Source organism: Nymphalis io, chromosome 8, assembly GCF_905147045.1.
Source record: "Nymphalis io chromosome 8, ilAglIoxx1.1, whole genome shotgun sequence".
NCBI lineage: Eukaryota > Metazoa > Arthropoda > Insecta > Lepidoptera > Nymphalidae > Nymphalis > Nymphalis io.
In genome coordinates this window covers 1,247,589-1,268,147 of record NC_065895.1, presented here as the reverse complement: position 1 = coordinate 1,268,147, position 20,559 = coordinate 1,247,589, and the positions used below count along the sequence as shown (strand labels likewise).

The following is a 20,559-nucleotide window of genomic DNA, read 5'->3' as shown; positions in this document are numbered from 1 at the left end:
AAAGGGGGGGGGGGGGCATGTCATATACTACAGGATGGGTGGACGGATCGATTGGTTTAATTTTAATATATTTTATTTTTATTAATGATTATTTTTGACAGTCGCTCCGGGTCCCACTTGGCACAAAGGTTGTCCATTGCCATACAGCGCGGAAATGCGGCCTGCATTATGGGCAGCTTTGCGTCGGTTGGAATGAATGTAGGAATCGGAAGGGACTATTTTAAATTTGACTAAAGTAATAAAAATTAATAATGTAAATTTAAATCAAATTTTAAAAAATGTCAAGTAGTCACTATTATAACAAAGTAATTATGAATAAGCATGGCAATTATCTGCAATATCCATCTTTCTCATATATTATGCATAATTATATATAACATTTTTTTCATAGTAAATTCAAACACTTGTTTAGACATGTTTCTACAAATTTTAACCCCTCATATCAAACATCTTTACAGCATAACACACAGATCTCTTATTGGTAACTCCTTATTGTTAAGTCCTTACCTTTGTACACTGTTTTTTTTGTTTTTATTTAGTTAAGTTTACACTTGTATGATCGTTGGTATACAATAAAAAGATTTACAACAATATGATATATTGTTGTAAATTACATATTATGTAATTTTTCAAGGAATAATTTTAAATGTTAAAAAATCAAAAGCGTAAAATTAAATGTTTTACTCTCAAATAAAAAAAACAATATGTCGCATGTTATCACGAAACGGTTGAACTAACCAAACAATTTAATTCGTTATTTAAAATTTATAGACCTGTCCAAACATGTCTAACTTTTGAATCGAGGCTTTGTTCTTAAAACCAGTTTAAAACATATTATTTTACTAATAAGGCTATATCATTTAGCCTGTAATATCCATTTATTAATGGCGATAAAAAAATTGAGCCGTAATATGTGATGTACTTTTGTATTTGATAATTCGAAGTCGGTTAAGAAGGGTTTAACTCTTAGAATGTCTCGAGCTGTTATTTTCGGCGTTCATAAACGGTTGCTAATTTCTGAATCATTTTGTATAGGATTGCAAGGGTGGTACAATAATAGGTATTTTTATGTGTGACGATTAAAATGTTTATTGTTATAATGATAAAGGTTTTAATATTTACTCCTGTACTTATAAATAAATTAATGACCAAAATTATATCTTAATTTCTTATGACATCTCAACTATTTGTGAAAATAATTAATTGGATAGAATTATTAATAACAAACCATAACAAGTTTTAAAATAAGAACATTATTTTCAGAGAGCTAATTTATAATTAAATCTTGTGCAAAATCTTTACAAAGGCTCTCAATTTAGAAGTGGTAAGGTGGCCGCCCCATCGATAAACAAAAGATCGGACCCGCAACGAGCTCCCAATCCAATACCAGTCTGTGCAATACGCACACGCGTGTACACCCTACGCACACAAACTTACGCTATACACGTCGTAACTTGCACAGCCCGTAAGTTTTGATGCCATCGTTGATCGCATTCGTCCGCTAACCGTCGTGGGGAGTGCATGTGTCGCTCGCGCTTGTTTTGAGTTCAGTGAACGTGTAGTGCTTATGGACAGCCAAGATGGTGCGAAGCTTGTCCCAGTGGACGAAGACGCTCAGCTTCCCAGCTAGGCTTTCTCCGAACCGTACTTCCAAGGAGAGCGTGGTCAATGTCCAGCCAGGATCCCCAGGGGTCTCGCCTACCCCCAGTGCATCGTCTCTGCCGCAGGGTTCCGACAAAACAATTTCGCCGATCCCTATCACCGAGATCAGTCAAATAGTAAGTCACCCTTTTACTTAGGGAAGGACCCTCAAAGTTTTTCGTATTACATATTAGAAAGGGTCCGAGAACACTGTATGCATGTTAAAAAGTTTTATCCGAAGTATCCTAGAGCATTTAAGTTTTCCAATCGCGTATTGAAGTTCCAGAAATCGTTCACGTGTAACGTTTACACTCAATTGTTACTGGATGTCACTTAAAGTATTTTATGTAATTTTTTAGCCAGATGTTTAACCGGTTCTAGAACTATTTTTACACGCTACTCTTTATATTATCAATTAGAAATATCGCAGGTGATAGTTACGCTAAAGGTTATTTTAATCATTCACATATTCTATGACATTACATCATAACACTAGAACTATTATTTTATTTACATTATTATGTAAGAGATGTTCGAACTTGATGAAATAGACTATTTTTATATTGCTTTTGTTATTTACAGTTCTAAATTTAAACTAAATTTACTATTTACAAAACATTTGAAAGCGGGCCCTTATCCCTATAAGATGACACAGTTAGATATAACTGGTCTTCTATAAAAGACTAAAATACGTGCCCAAAATGCTAAAAGACTTCCATATTAGCCAGCTATTAAGCTGTAAGTTTCTGAAAGGAAATGAACGATACGTGTCTTGGTTCTCACGTAGAGTACACTTCGGTCGAACCAGCGCAAAATTTAAAATATATAGATGCTTTTGTTTAGGAAGTTTAAACGTTTTATCGGTTTGGGCGTTCGATGGACGTTGTTTACGGTGGAATTGTCAGCTGTTTACCGTCGTGGTACATGGTAGCCGGTGCGCTGCGCAGGCGCACCGTTATGTCCCCCTTGCACTCACCTTGACAAGGCCGCACAGAGATGCGAGTTTTTGCAAAGCAAGATAGCACATGACTTTCACCATTTGAGATGCCTTTCTAAATGCTGAACTGTTTCAAATTTATTTAGCATCGATTCTGAAAGTATAGTTTTCATATTATATTATATTACTGACCTATATCGTCTTGAGTATTTGCGTTTGCGCAATTCGTTTGTGTAATACCCTTAATATTATACTTTTATTATACGATAACATTTCTGCATCTCTGAATATGAAAGTATTAAATTGAAACTGTTTATTGAAATGTGTGTCATGTTTGAAGTGGACACGTCGGGCGAGTGAAATAACAAGAAATTGCTTTTATGTTAGATTATTCAAAGAAATCTTAAGTTTTATATTAACCCGCGTAGACAAACTGAGCAACTATATAGGTTTAATAGTTTAAACATTTAAAATTACAAGTATAAAAATATAAAATATGTCGTGAAATTTATAATTAATTCAAAATCAAAAATTTAATTTAAAACGACTCTGAACGTATTCTTTATTTACGACCGTAAAAGATTTCGCAACTAAATTGTTACGATTTTATGCTTTACATTATGTCAAAGTATCTCATACCTCCAAACGACAGTAAATTACGAAATGTGTAATAAAATAAAAATTCATTTGTAATCGTAAAAGAAAGCCATCAATATCAGAAAAAACCATTTCGGTTTTATAGCGTGTAGCTTTTGACTGATTTTGAATTTAAAAAAAAAATTGACGTCTCAACATCATTTATTGGTGGCATATATTTAGCGCGAATTTTAAACTAAGGTGAATGGAATGCGGATTGCGTTCCGTTGCAACAAACAATGTTGAACCCTGTTAAGGTTAGCCCTTGGTCCAAGTTATGAATTGATCTTTTTGGTCATCACGTGCTTTTAAAATATGTTCATAAAGACAGGCACTTATTTTTAATAGTTAACAGAATGACATTTCAAAATGTCGTCAATGATCTTGCCATATGCATCGTAATTCACGCTCGTCCACGCTAATGGATGTCGCAGCTTAACTTTCTCGTTTTGTTATTACTTTTTATTCGGTCTATATTATAAGTGTAGTATGTATTATTATTTTATCTGTTGTAAAATGAAGTTCTGTTTTTAAATATTTTTACATTTCGAATTCGAATAGTTTTAAAGCTTAAACACACCTTTAAATATTTTGCGGCGTTTTTATTTTTAAGAAAGTAGTGGGTATGTTTATTAGGTATTTTATTGTGTCTGTGGCGGAACGAACATCTGCGTGTCAAATTCCTCGATGCCATGTGCAAGCTACTGGTGGGAAGCGAACCGTGCACACATGAGTTAAAAAAAAGTTATGTTTATTTCCTAGGTCAATACATAAAGTATAAATTATGTTAAAAAAATATATAACATGTACCACAAAATGATATTAACAGATAACATAAAGATGGAAAGTCTTTTATCTTTTAATTTTTCAGTGGTGGTAGAGCTTTGTGCAAGCTCGTCTGGGTAGGTACCTCCCACTCATCAGATATTCTACCGCAAAACTGCAGTGTGTGAGCCAGTGTAATTACATGCACAAGGGACATAACATTTTAGTTCCCAAGGTTGGTGGCGCATTGGTGATGTAAGCAATGGTTAACATTTCTTAAAACGCCAATGTCTATGGGCGTTGGTGACCACTTACCATCGGGTGGCCCATATGCTCGTCCGCCTTCCTACTTTATATAATAAAAAAAATTCTACCAAATCGAATGTAATAAATACTATTATATTCATTGGCTATTATATAAACATTTTCTACTAGTTATTATTGATTCTTAGTCGATCGAATATCTTAGTTTAATAAGTGGCCCTTGAATCCATCAGAGATAAAGGAAGAGGGGTTGTTTTTTGTTCCGTCAGCTGTTTGACGGGTGTACAGAACACAACACGGATGAGCCCATTCAAAACTGGGATAATAGATTCAATACTGCCAACTGTTTCATTCTTCGCGAAATTATATATTTATATAGGTACTCTAAATATTTTATTTTCATTTATGTAGATATGTAAAAAATATTGTGTTCTTATTGATGGTAAATTTTATACAAAATAATATAGTTTTCATATAAAAAATTCATTTATTAATAAACTAATCAAGGTTGACATTGTCTCCCTTCCAAGATGGCGAATAGCCTATATAATTGTAAACATTATAATCTCCGTATGTATGATTCCAATTAGAAATATTGTAAAATTAAGTGCAAAATGTAACCTGAGTGTCATTAGTCAGTTTAAAAAAAAAGTAGTATAACCGGTTTAAACTGGTAAAATTACTGGTAATGTAGAAAATAAGAAACATAGAAAAGTACCGCTGTTTATTTCTTAGATTTGATCGTTATAAAAATATATTAATGTTGTATTTTTTAGCTTTAATAACTACTTATTAGATGTCTAACATTGTGACGTGTGATGTATATAATAATTAATAATAATATTATAAACAATCGATTTGGTAGAAATCAAAACATGTCTTTGTTGTTATATAAATACTATATAACTTTTCCAAAAGACTTGTGAGCGCCACTGTACAGTTCCTTCATAATTTATATATGTATATATTTTATATTTAGTATTGTAGAGTATCTATGTAATGGAATGTTATGCGATATCTGATATCTTACGGATGCGGACCAAGATATGACAATATCACTGAAATGTATAGAAATATAACACTCGTACGGGTACGGATGCAAAAAAAAAAGATTTCCAAGTGATAAAACGGATTCCGGATGTATGAACGAACAGAAAGGATATGCAGATAATACAAGTATAATATCAAATAATCCGTTAGAAGATTATGGTTACACGGCTCAATAAAACACATGTCAAATGCTTAAAAATAATTAAAAAAAAACAACGTTAAATTATATATTTTATATGTAAGATATATGGTAATCATTTTATGCTTTCCTGCAAGCTGTGGACCATATGTCCTTTTCTGTACCAATATACGTGTATGCAAAACTTCATGATGACCAATTGAGTAGTTAAGACGCAAAAGCGTAACAAAAAAGCAGACAAACAAACTCATTTACGAATTTGTAATATTAAGTAGGAATTTGTAATACGTGAAAAAACGCACAATATAAGATAGTCTGTAGTATGATTCTTTAAGACGTTAGCTTATGTAAAATAAAACAGCAAAAAAATATAATGATAATCGACTATTTACGTAATTGTAACCGCGAAATTTGTGTCCCATCTCTGCCTTTGTTAGCCAACCAATCCATTAAGGGCAACTTAGATCCGCTCGTATTGTAATTGACTTTAGTGGTAACGAGACTATTCGCATATTTGTTGCTCAGAAAATTGCAAAATTTGTTTAATAATTTATGTTACATTAAAATTTCACCAATGTTAAATATTAACGTAATTTTGATCAGTTAACCAAATGTTGCCTAAACATTTAAAAATGTTGATCAGCTTACATACCTTTAATGTTACAAGCATAACAGCAGATGTGTATCGAAATTATTTAAAGGTCGAAACTTAAAATTTCGTGAATTCCACCCATACACCTGCCCTAAGCAGATGTTTGGTGGATCGGAAACTTTGAAGATTTAAGGCATGCGCGCGCACCAAACAGCTGACAGATGAATACAATTTAAAAAAAAACTACCTGAGTGGAAGCTAACTGAATGGGCCGACATGATTTTAATATTGATCAGCTGATTTCAACAGCAGACGGCAGATTTTGCCTTTTCTTTTAAGTTTTATTTAGTAACCACGTTTTATGGTACATAAAGATGTATTAACATGTATTACAATATATGAATGCTGTAAAAATTGATAATAAAATAGTTGTAAAAATAAATAACACAATTTAGCTTTAAAAAATAATATTAAAGTATTTCAAAGGGCAGTACTCGAAATTTATTTATACAAGAACTAAACAAAGCACGTCCCCTTTTCGGTGCATCTGTTCTGTGTCGAAGTCATGTTTATTGGTGTATGTCTCGAGTCCAAGCTCTTAGTACTAAAAGTGCCTCTAACCTTTGATACTCTATGTAGTACTATCTCTGTTTGATCATTTTAAAATGTTCCATTGATCTAGTCATTAATTTTATTAACAATAGCAAACAATAACACTGCTGCCATGACTTAAACAATCTTTTAAAATTTTTTTTTTTCAAACTATACATTTCGAACAAATTAAATGAAACATGAAGAAAATTATAGCGTTAGGTTAGGTTTTGTTAAAATCGTGTAATCTTTGCCAATTAATACCTTCATATTTAAATGAAGATATTATTTTAATAATAAACAAAGCATATTACCTAATAAATGATTATCTAGATTACAAAAACATAGATAATATAGTAATAAATGATTTTAATTTAGCATATATTAAATAACATAATTGGACGATGCGACTAACTATCGTGTTTCTCGTCAATTCTTCTCGGTATCTATATTTGAAACCAGCGCTAACTTATTTATTTAAGTTACCAAAGATCTCGTTAGAACCTACTTGAATAAAGTTTGAAATGAAATCCATTTCAAAAGCTACACATGATATTAAAGAAATACAAAATCACTGTGATCATGTGAAATAAAACGCAGCTTATATCAAAGGGTGTATTCTCCATTCGATCCATCACAAATCCATAATTACGTTACAATAAATTACTGACAACGTATCATTTTATAACCATCTTGATTCAACCATTCTTTGTATACGTTTAATAATAAAATTACTTTAATTATTGATGATTCGTTTAAGAATAGTTTTAGAATATATTGTTATTTTTTTATCGCAATATGGTTTTTATTTATTTGAAAGTCTATAAATTCAGTAAGTGATCCTTAAAGTTTGATTTTGATTTCAATGACATGATCGACGCTAATAAGAACGTTTCTCACAAGTTGATCTCATTTCGTTATTGCTTTAATTATTATCCGGATTACTACTAGCTTTTATTGTTATGTAGTCTGTATTATTAGGTTGGTTTTCGAATTTGGACGCGTTAGATATTCATATTATAACATCATCGTATAGTATTATCGTTGCTTGTAAATTTTTATCATTTGATGCTAAACAACGATCCCGTTTTAGATCCGTATTTGCATTGAATAGGTTTTTATAACATTTGACATTTAAGTTTTAGCAATAAACAGGAAAAATTAATTCATCGATCGTTTCTCATCAATTAACATTCTAGACCCTTGAATCCGTAATAAGTTATATTGATGTTCAATTGACCGGATGCGCGTTCATTTTAAACTTCGATGGCGAACCGAATAATTTGACCGCACTGGACATCCGGTGTCCTTCGTGCGATCAGCTAAATCTATTGATACTAAAATATGCCGTAATAATTCAAATCTAAAGACCAATTTTCTGTGTCACTAATTTTACACGTTTATTGATAGCCTATAATTGTTTTTAACAAAAGTTGTAACAGGGTTTATATTTAAATGAATGCCGAGAACACATATATCATTTTGTTAGATTACGTTCGTATTCTGTGAGAAAAATCTTTGAACCGTAAAGAATTATGCGGCGTTTGTCCGATTCCACTTAATTCAATGGCACAGATTGTACTTGATTAAGTAATGTTGGTTGTTGGAAATCTTAATTTGTAGATATCCATTGTCATTGTCAAGGTAATTTAGTGCAATTTTACGGCTGTAGTTGACATTTAAAGAAATGTTACCATTTGTTTAAATGTTTTTCTCATCGAAGTGAATTTAGACGGTTTGTTCTATTTCAAAATGGCTTAAAATCAACTGGTGCATATAATGTGTTTCTGAATTTAAATTTTGTAAATTATATGCCATGAAATGTTACAGCATATGTTTTTGGATCTATTTATATTTAACTAACGTTTAACTTACTAACTGTAATTTTAAATGTAGTAATTTTTATGAATTAATAATAGTTTATTTACTATTCCGGATCATAATCTTATCTACCAGCGAAGTTTATTTCATTTGTTCAGATGTTTTGGTGAGATTAAGTAATAAACTTCTCGTTTATAATCTTAGGAATATTTAAATCAGCTCAAGTTAACATTGCAGGTCATTGGGTTTAAATATGAGCCAGACAAACGCGTGGCGAATATTTTACGTCAAGCCACAGTCAATATTTCGCCTTAGTCATTAACGATACGCAGGTTGTGAGAGAGTTGAAAATACGCTGGTTTAGTCATCGTTTTGTAATGCGTACGCGAACCGCCTTAAAATTTATCGGCTCTACGATTGTTGCACATCTGAATGCCTAATCGCCAGAAACAAAGTTAAAAACCCGGTAGATTTTCAATTGCTAAATCCGGAGACGTAACCATTTTTTTATAAACAAATTGAAAAATGTTTGTCTTTTATCGTATTAACAAAAAAAAAACGAATCTAAACAGTCGATTAAGATGAATAACCGCTGAAGTCGTTCTTATCATATTATTTTTGTTTATAATATCTTTCTATTTTGTTCTTGGATAAAAACTATCAAATATTGCCCATAAAGTTATTCACATGTTAAACGTTGATAGCATGACATATCAAGATTAGTAGCGTATTTACAATTACAAGTATGGTCAGCTTTAATCACTCATTTTAATGTTTCTCGAAACAATAAGCGGTTATAAGCTAAATTATTACATCCGCCATTCTTAACCTTAATCGCTTAAAAAGCTGTCCCATTCGCATCGCCATTGTAATCAGAAGCCGTAAAACGCCCTTGACTTGCAAGATCGAAATCATTCGCCTCGGGCACTAAATATCGAATTTTGCAAAATTAAAAAACTCACAATCCTAAAGCATCGTCTTCAGTTTGATATCTTTTCGTTCCCACGGAGGTTGCATACGGATGCGATTGGGTTAGGTTTAAAAAAAAACAATGAATACACATTCATGCCTCGGGCGTGAAGGGAACAGAGTATATTAAAACCCGTGCTTTCGTCAGTCATTTGATTGTTCGTAACTCTAGTCTATCATTATAATACATTATCTGTTATTCTACTGATTCAGTACATTATGACGTGTAAGTAGCATGATTTATTAACGAGTTTAGACGCTCTTTTTAAACTATAGCTGCCTATACTTCTGTTTCGTTTAATAGTAATCATTTTCCTTCCGTCTCTAATACTTCCATTTTCAAAATTACGGACGCTTTTATTTATTATATTGTTCTATCACTGTCAAAATGACACTCCTTTTTTCAATCTAATTTACATTGAACAATGTCTTTATTACGTAAATTCGAATATTTACGAAAAAAAGTATGATTTGAAACGTTTATTCTTTTGTTAAAATTATAATATGCAACTGAATAACTAACGCTGTAGGAAGTGGATTTTGCAAGCCTACTTTTAAGACCGGTTTGGCACGATGAGATTCGTCTCAGACTGGCCGATGTGAAATTGTTGTTTTAGTTACATTACATACGAGTTTTATGTCTATATTTATAACAAATACATACAACTTACAGCAAACAAGAAATATAAAAATATATTTTACCAGTCAGAAATAGAAACAAAATTGAGTAATAACATTCAATAAAAAACATGTGACCTTTATTAAAATTATTCTAAAATTTAATTAGCGTTTCAGAACGGTAAACATAGCAGTTTTAACGACAAACCTGTCGATTGGTGTCCATATACAGCGAGCCAGGTCATCAGGGGGCAGGTTTGTGTAGGCGGCCCAGGTGTGGCATAACCTCACATAGATGCTGACTATTTTTTTATAATTCTTTCAACAGTGGCTGTGTGTCGTCCTTACTTGTGCTTACAATTAAAAGATCGTGATGAGTTATGTGGACTTTTTGTACGACTTATTGGAGGTTAGTTTTAAGTTTTTTATCGCAGGCAACATTTATATTTATTGTTACATATATTTAAAATAATAATTTTGAATTTCACTCGTAAAATTAGCGCCATCACATTTCATTTGTTAATCAAAATAAACCATTCTCTTATTATTAGGCAGAGCTAAAGTAAATATAGCTTAATAAACGCTTAATATTTAAACTAAGAATAATTATATTTATTAGCTTAATCTGTATCGGTTTAATTATTTTTTTACACGTAAGGGTTCTCCGAAAGCATTACTGTCGTTGACTAAGAGGCGTGAGAACTTTGTTGTAATTAACAGTATGCACTCAACATTTAACAGTGGTTTTGTCAATACATTCTAACGCGTGTATTCATGTATGTTTAGTGTATTATATGTATATAACCTATGTTTTATATAAATAAAGTAACATATTTTTAACCTTTAAGATACCGTAATCGTTCAAGAAAATATTAAGTCAATAATATTATGAAATCATCAGAAATGTAATATAATTATGGATTATTATTTGACGGACCAGTTTGACGTTTTTTTTTTTAATTTATTCGTATGACGACGGAACAAAGGTAACGTGATGTTCATATCGAACCAAAACAATTAAAACGAATATAAAATGAACAATTCTAATATTAGGTCGTCTTTGTTAACTGGTCCTTTTTTTAGTCTTTATATTTTCTTATAACAAGGATCTTAAATTTCAACCTGTTTCATCATTACGAGTCCGGAGTCCGACTGGTTTCATTCAGACATGTCCAAACACGCTCAATTGTCTATGATGTGAATACGTAATGTAGAAAATCGCACATTTATGTAAATCGGGTTACATTTTATAAGAGACAATATCAATGCGTTGCAATGTTATTTTTATTTTAAATATCTGATGCGTACTGCGTCAGCAACTTTTGCATGTGTGCATGAAATGAGAATCTCAATCGTACGAATAGTAGTACATACTGGAATAACAAAGAAACATTTATTTTTATATGTAAATTTAAATGTAAAGAAATATTATCGACATTTTTTTAGTTATAAATATTTAATTTATGGGAGAATGGTTATAGATTTATTTTCATTACTTTTGTTTTACCGCTAAAGTTTAATGAAAATATTAAAAGAAAGAAAAAACACGCGACAAAAATATATTGGATATACGTTTTAAAAGATTGTAAACTTAGAAAAAGAAATCGATGTCACGATGTTTACTACGCCAAGGGCATCGCGCTGTTTACGTAATAAAAAAAATTAAATATGTTAATAGACAGTAAATTATCTTAACATATTAATGACAATATTTTGCATAATTTGCAATAATTAAAGATATATATTTTTGTAGAAATTACCAAATAATATTGAGTCAAAATCATGCAAATTTATGGTTATAAAAACAACGACATGCAACACTTCAAAGACGAGCCTAGCCGCCTTGTTAGCTTAGCCCAGCTTAATTCATTAGTGTTAGAAAACTGTAGTTGACGTCGTTTTTTTTTTTTTAAAATGTTTGCTTTTATTACATCTCAACCAGTAGTACCAGTGGAAGTTACTTTAACTAACTAAATGGAATAAATAAAAAAAAATGAAATTTGTTTATGATTTTGAGCATAGCAAATATTGCAACCGACAATTCCATAGACACAGATTAATGAAACCTTAACTCATTATAAATGTAAATTATTAGGTATGTAAAAATTTATAATAATTACTTTTAAATATATGAATACTTAAAAAAAATCCAATTTAAAATGTTATTTTCGTAAAGATATAAATGAACATCTAAAAGATAAACATAAGATGTGGGTCGTTCGTCGTTATCGCAATCATCGCATCGCCGACATCACCGAGGCAGGGCATCTTGCGCAAATCTTGGCAAAACCTATTTGGTATGTTGATTTTTTTTTGATTTAGTAAATACTGCTTTCTAAATTTGAAGTAATATTCAATGTATTTAAATATGAACGAAACACTGTTTCGTGAAATACGGAGTTCTTAGGTTTCTGATTTTTTTCCGGCTTCAATCGCTTAACGGCAACCGCCTTGCGCTACCTTATGTCATATAGGTTCGTGATATTGATCTTTAATCAATCAATGTTGTTCTTCTACTAACACAATTTTAACACTTAATTTGCATTGAATATCGGAATGGTAGCAATGCCTTGAAAAGGTTACATCTTTAAAAAAATGATGACGATCTTTAATTTACCTGCACGTTACTTTATAAATAAACTATTTCCATGCTTGATTATATGAACATTAAAAAATGCGACGTTATTCGTGACAATTAATAATAAATTATAAAATTTTACTCAACTTATTCTTAATAATATTTTTAAGTGTATCTAAGATATACGTAAAAAAAACTAATTTGCACCTAAAACGCATACGAAATAACGCGCAGATATATAATAGTCTAATGACTCGAATGACAGTAAATTCAGAGGTGACTCTTTAGTTCACACTTTATACTATCAGCCATTACTTTTATAACGGAAGTGTTAATAGCAAGCGTTTCCCCTTTATTATTGTAATGTATATCATAATAGATAGCAATGGGGTAGGGGTTGGACTTAAGCAAATATATTGGTATAATAAATATTTTTTCATTAGGTTGGGAATAGGTGCGCCAATATGACAAATAGCGAATGTTTTTTTATTTTTATTTGAAACTTGGAGTTTGAAACAGTCTACGGAATATTGTCATTAAAGTTATTTAATTATGTATTATATAAGTATGTAATCACAAAAACTAAAAACTTTTAGAGATTTTTCAATCGAAAAAGGATAAAGCATTGCTTCCGTTAATGTTATTAGGGCTTAGGTTATTTCTTATTTCATATGTATCCAATTAAATACTACTAACGGGGGTAAATCCATAGAGAAATCTAACGATAAATAAAAGGCACACAAATAAACAATATTATCATATACGTATAGTAACCTCTTTTATATAAATTATACAAACAACATAACAGCTGATCTGATAAAATTAACTAAATGTAAACTAATACTCGTTTAAGAATTTTCAGTTCTCACAGTTTTATCAAAAGCGGATCGCGCTTACGTAACGTAATTGTTCACGTAGCTTTTACGACCTCTGTAATAGAGCTTACACTAACATGCATTTACTTCACATGGGTTGATCCGGGAATATTAGAAATAAACCACGATATTGAATTATAATTGATACGAATTCATATGGTATATTGTCTGTAATTATTATTAAATATAAAATTTAATGAATATACGAATCAAAATAGCGTGTCACGGTTTCGGTTTTCAATATTTCACTTGTGGAATTCTGTTGATGTTGAAAATCCTTCCTTATAGCGTACATACTGCCTATTTGGATTATACATGATACAAAATATTTAGATTTTAAGACAGCAGCCTCAATTTAAAATAAATAAAAATGTTTTGGTAACTCGCAATTAACTTAAAAAAGAGGCAGTTATTTTGAAATCACTAATAGACAATTAAATTTTATCTATTTGCATACACTTCAGATATAACAATGTGAAATTACTACTTTATCGCAAAAAAATAATTGTAAGCGAGCAAATCAAATTATGTAAATATCACCAGCAATTAAGTTTAACAAGAGCACGGAGACTTAACCTTTAGGAGATTTAATAATAAATAATAAGGAAAAAACGTAATTAAAGAAATGAAATATTTTTGAAATATAGAATTTAAGACATTGTTATCGTTGACGTCACAAGTTATAATGACCCTCAAGCTAGTTGATAACATGACAATGACATGTAGGGTGTTTCATGGCAGTCGATGAGGATAAGGATTGTCAAAAACTACAACGATATTCGTGGTCAAATTTCGATATACACTTTTGATTGAATTAAACAATTTTATTGTTTTTTTTTAATTTGCTCGTTGTGCAAAAAAAAAGCCGAGATGGGCCAGTGGTAAGAACGCGTGAATCTTAACCGATGATCGTGGGTTCAATCCCGGGCAAGCACCACTGAATTTCCATGTGCTTAATTTCTGATTATAATTCATCTCGTGCTTTACAGTAAAGGAAAACATCGTGAGAAAACCTGCGTGTGTCTGATTTCACTGAAATTCTGCCACATGTGTATTCCACCAACCCGCACTGGAGCTGCGTGTTGGAATAAGCTCCAAACCTTCTTCTCAAAAAAGGGAGGGGAGGCCTTTAGCCCAGCAGTGGGACATTAACAGGCTGTTACGGCTCGTTGTGAAAGCGTTTAGTTTTGACTATGCATCTGTTTTTTTAGTAAATACATTTATGTGTATATGGTGATATATATGTATATGTTGTATAGTTTAGTATACATAATGTAGACATTTTTAAACTTATTAAGTTCAGTCGAAAGTATAAACTATCACGGATTCGTAGAAGGAAATACGCAGATCAGATTTTTTGGCATAGTCTAAGTCTATTTTTTTTTAAATAAATAGCCAAGAGGCAATCTTTTCCTTCCCAATGTGTGCTTATCGTCTATGAATTCACTAATAAGTAACTTTTGCATACTAACGTTCCTTTGTCCTCAAAAATGGAAGGGTCCTTAAGTTACTTTATCTGTCACTGGAAAATAAATCAATTTTATTCATTATAATCGTATTTACGATGGACATGTATTTGCGCATGTAGCGATAAGATGGTGCCTCTTCCGTTCGTGAGGCTGCATGACATCCGGCCGGTAACTGAGTGAGATTTGAGAGAAAAAAAACATCACCGTAATGACGTTATTATTCACTAGAATACAAATGGGTATGGGTGGTAATGGGTCAATTATCCCCAAGTTGTTATTTGTTTTAGTTAAGAAGTTAATTGTAGATTATGGTCATTAGTTTTCCATTATTAAAAATTTGTTTAAAGCTTCGACACTGTTCCTTAGTCTATACGCGGAAAGAGATGGTTACTATAAAATTATAACAAATGACTTAACGTTTCGACCGTAAAGATGTATACGCACCGTCGTATTGAAATTATGAATTACCAAAGTCCAATATAAAACAATACATACGAGGAAGGAATTTAGAACAAACAGTCTATCTATGTATGTAGTATTGAGTCACGGTGATACTTTTACGCTTATGGTTATTTCTTAGAATGACCAGTTACTCATTTATTTGTTTACAATCATTTTCATATTTTGTTAGTTTAAAGATGGAGGTTATCGATTCGGCTATTATTTTTTGGATCGTTGAATAATTTTAACTTGTCATTTTTAAATGTAAAGAATAATTTCACTTCTGAAGGTAAAAGTCGGGCTTGTTACTAATTTGTTTTCCTAAACTGCTGACTCATTTCAATGTAATTCAGATTTTTGATGAAACTTGGCATTCTGAGTCAAATATCAAGTTGTAGTGCACTTTTTATGTAAATTTTAATTGAATAATTTATGAAGCAGAAAATATAAATACTTCCTTTATTTAAAAATTATGTAATGTTCATTACTGATTTGTTTTTAGCTACGTAAATTAACCGTAATTTCATTATAACATACTTCTCAAGGTTCTTAAAATATAATTAATTTTGTCATCGTCGCCATTTTTACTCTGATCACTACCCATTATGGCCTAGTTGTTAGAAGACGTGAATCCAGGCATCACTGACTTTTCATGTGATTAATTTGTTTGTAATTTATCTCATGCTCGGCGGTTAAGGATATCGTGATGAAATCTGCATGAGGCGGAAGAAAATCTACCTGTATCAACCCGCATTCGAGCGGCGTGATGGAATAGGGTCTAAATCTAAATATATTGATAATATGTTAATCCACCAATTCCAATTTCTAGATTAGACTAATTTGCAAAGGAATATTTTATCGTTTCATTTATTAAAAATACAAATACTTTTATTCCTACCCCACACATGGACGATTCACTCCAATTATAATTCATAACAAGTGGATTACCGGAGACACGTTCTGTTTAGCTCGAACCACAAGTTACGACTGTTTGCGTAACAATAACATCGTTAAAGTTACAACATATCGAATATATTTATGTCGCAAAAAAGTTTTTAATTACTTATATTCTAATCGATTCCATTCTTCATATTTAAGTTGAAATTTGTATATTTACAATACTTAATTTATAATTAATAAATAATTTACTTAATTTGACCTCTATGTATGATGACTTAGGCATATGACAATTTCAATTGTTTAAAAAAAAATACAGAACGAAGAGAAAGGTAGAAAAAGCAATGACATTATCTATGATTTAGATATTATGTGATTACATAATAGCAACTATCTTTCGCTAAACTTATTGTTGAATAAATACGATTTATAATAATCTATTGCATTTTAAGTATATATATTTTATTAACGGCCTTTAAAGTATATACGTTATATTTATAATATTTTATTACATTATATAATAATGAAGTTATGCAAAGGATTTAAGAATCACATAAAAATGCAACAAATAATTTCTTAACATAATTAAATAATCGAAAATCAGTTGCAGCGACAAATATATAATACAACCGTAGATATAGTCGTGCTTGTCTATTAAGATACGTTATTCATATATACCTACTTAAAAACCCAAGGTTATACAGTATTTTTTGTTAGCACTTGTGCAAAATCTATTGACTAAAGTTCTAGTAAAATCTAAAAATCTTCGGATCAACGTCCGAATTTCCAAAAGAACTCGCGAATCACACGGCAATAATGGCAATATCCGGTGTCGATCAATTTGCGACTGTATATGAATTATTTACAATATTTGCTACTTAACATTCAATCCTAATGCAACGAAATAAAGTCCAGTTCAAGATGACTTACATTAAATATATTGATTTATTGAACAGGCTAATTTGTCTCTTGGTTAAAGGAAATACGGGCGATAATAGCCTGTTATATCAAGGGCGGTTTGTTCAATTGAACTGTATGATTATCCAGTTGAACTAAAACGGTTAGTGACTTGGTTACGAGAGGTCACACTTGTTAAGTGAATTGTGTGATTAAGTTTTATCAATGGAGGCTTAGTAATGACATTATTGTGGTTGTAATATGTTGTATGACTCTTGCCTTATAGTACTGCTTTTTATTGTAAAATCATCACTTTCATGACACGAAGCTTTTAACGACACGATATATTTTTTTTAATATTATATAGATAGACGGCCGGCCACCAAGTCTGGGAACTAAGATGTTATTTCCCTTGTACCTGTATATATGTGATGTTTATAAGTGTATATTGCCATTACTTACACGCCAGTCGCCAATATATAAAGCACTTAGTATATAAAATTTACCGATAAAGCTTCCGGTCTACATGTATGTGATTGATTTACGGAGTTTATTGTGTACTTCGGCGTCTCTGTTATAGATAACATGAAACGGCTACGTCAATCCCTTATCAATGACATTGATTTTGCAGAAATATTATGGTATGGACGTTAGGTATTTTGAAAATTTGAATCCACTTAGCAGAAATCCTATGAATCTTAAGTTTGTTAGTAAATGAGTTTCACTATAATAGGTGTAGTAATTAAATTATAAAATTAACTTGAAATATACAATAGATGTGTATATGTAAAATAAATACATATTATAATATTTGATGGTTTCTTCTGATATTTGAGAAGTTACTTTATTCAAGCCAGTACATGTTTAAAATTTATAAATGTATCTTTCTAAATTGAATAAATATTTTACTGGGATTCTTATTTTATTTATAATATATTTTTATATTCAAATTAAACCTACTTATTTATCGATTTTCTTATATCGAAAATCACAACGTAAATTGGGTGGGTAGAACCCACTGATCATACATTAGACCGCCAAACATCAATACTTATTGTTTGTATTATTGTGTGCCAGTTTAAATGGTGAGTGAGCTAGTGTAACAGGCGCAAGGGGCATCTTAGTTCCCAAGGTTGGTAGCGCATTGACGATGTATGAAATGTTTAGCATTTCTTACTTACTACTTACTACCCTATTATTTTATATAAAAAAAAATATAAAAATGTCATATAATCAAAAGAATTATCAATATAACAAAAATTTATTTAACATATCTAAATGCTTTTCGGATGTGAACACGCAACTAAATGACAGGAATGCGTGGCCTTAATGTCGGGACGTGTGGTATTTGTGATATGCTATTCTTCTCACACAAGCGATAAATGAAACACAATAATACATATCCATTGTTTTATCTTGAATGAGTAAATATAAGAGAATTTAAAGTTGGAAGTATGTGCTATGATCTTTGTCCTGTTAAAAGTTTTAAAAAAATCCTAAATACGCTTTGTATCCAGAGACAAAATCTTTATTCAAGTTAAACAAGCATTTCACTAAATTCTTGGCTGTTAAAAATCTACCATGAATTGGAAAACGATACCTAACAAGAACAATCATAAGTTTTTTTTTTAATCAATGTATTTCATCCCCTAAATTCAATAGAATTTGAATTGTCATTCCACCGTTGATTAATCCTTTTTGGAGAGAAAATAGAACCGGTTATGGTTTGTCGTAAAACCTAAGAGTCTAATTAATGCTTTTTTTATCTAAGATTGTCAATTGAAATTCCATTTTCGAAATTACGTTTTACCTTATAAAACTAGTTCCGACTTCGATTTGCGAAATGTTTTAACCGTTTCATCATACCTGAGACAAGTTTAAAGCTTAGAACGTAAGTGAATAAAATAGATTAAAATTTGTAAAATGAATCGCAAATAGCTCTTGGAACATAACCTCATTTATTTGAATACAAAGTAAGAATAAAGTGCACGCGTGTATGTGTGTTGTAGGATTTTATTAAAAATCATAACCAATAATACATTTCGATAATATCGAAAAAACTGGCCACAGTGATTACAGTTTAAAATTATTTTAAACAAATTAAAATCTCAATTCTTTTTTTAAACGTACCAACATATATAAATATTTTCATATGTCGCTTTAAAAACAACACAAAGTTTATTCTCGAATTAAATTTCGAGTAACCTAATCCCTGTTCATCGTGCTGACAGCTACTTAATTGATATCATATTCCAAATTCAAATAAAGTGCTCTATTCCCATTCGATTGAAAACACATTTTTTTTTAATTTACAAAGTAGGCTGCGTTCAGATGATATAACTGACGTAAGATAAACATAAACAGCTATGCATTAACATCGAACAGTGATTAATCGTCTGTCCGTCAGTTCGTTGTTGATATTCCGGGTCAATGTTTATGAATGGATGGTGTTAATAATAGTGTGTACATCATAGCGTTTTTGAACCGTTCAGAAATTAAAAGTGTTTTCGCTGTTACTAATGAAAGTTTTTTTATTATCTGTGTCACAGGATTATTTAAACCTTTATAAATAAATTGTAATATAATTATCCTACAATTTTCAATATAAATCTTGTATGTACTGTAAATATATTTTTAATATATTTTTCTTCGAATATTATAAATTAATAATTATGTCCGTATGTTACATAAATAGTGCAGTTGCAGAGTACACTAGGTCATTACATATTCCACGTTATGGTTCCGCTAGCCATCGTAGCCGGGCATCGAACTCGCTTCCGTTCGCCCATGGATAATGAACTTTTTTTATTCTTTAAAATATGTTGAGGTTCTAATGATTGTAGCAACTTTGAATATTAAAATAAGAATATATTAAGCGCATACGAAAATAGAAATACAAATTTAATAAACAAATTTAAAAACATTCACGAATAACTAGTTAGTTTTCGAAACTTCATCCGCATCATATTTTTTCCGGTAATTCCTTCATTTTATATGCCTATTTCAAATTTCATCACGATTGCTTACAGTGTGGTACTCAATAAATAGCGCTTTAGTATCAGTTAGCTGAATGTGAAAAAGTATATATCTTCCAGACATTCATTGTAATAAGCATCAAACATCCACAAGGGAAAAGGAGGCGTCTGCCCAACTATTGGACTTTTACAGACTATCTCATTCTAAAAAACATTTCATTATACGTCGAACCATTAAGAAAACGAATAATAATAATCAAAAGTTTAATTTAAAATTATATAATTAATGCACAATTATTATGTTAATTACGTGAATAGATTATTCAAGTCGATTTCGTTGTCGAAATTTATTGTTTCTGTTAATGACACATAAACATACGTATGAAACAGCATCGTTAAGGGTT

General features: G+C 30.8%; 1 protein-coding gene across 3 annotated transcripts in view; it reads left to right on the top strand.

Annotated features, from left to right (window-relative positions):
* The window catches only part of LOC126770193 (TNF receptor-associated factor 4), a 111,321-nt gene that overhangs the window by 81,249 nt on the left and 9,513 nt on the right, over positions 1–20,559 (top strand). The window contains exon 1 of one of the 3 annotated variants that reach the window (XM_050489443.1): positions 1,514–1,778. The exons of the other annotated variants lie outside the window; for them this stretch is intronic. Coding sequence (XP_050345400.1) covers positions 1,581–1,778 — 198 coding nt within the window. The 5' untranslated portion in view covers positions 1,514–1,580. Of the gene's footprint in view, positions 1–1,513; positions 1,779–20,559 lie in introns of those variants that run through there. 3 annotated transcript variants of the gene reach the window in all.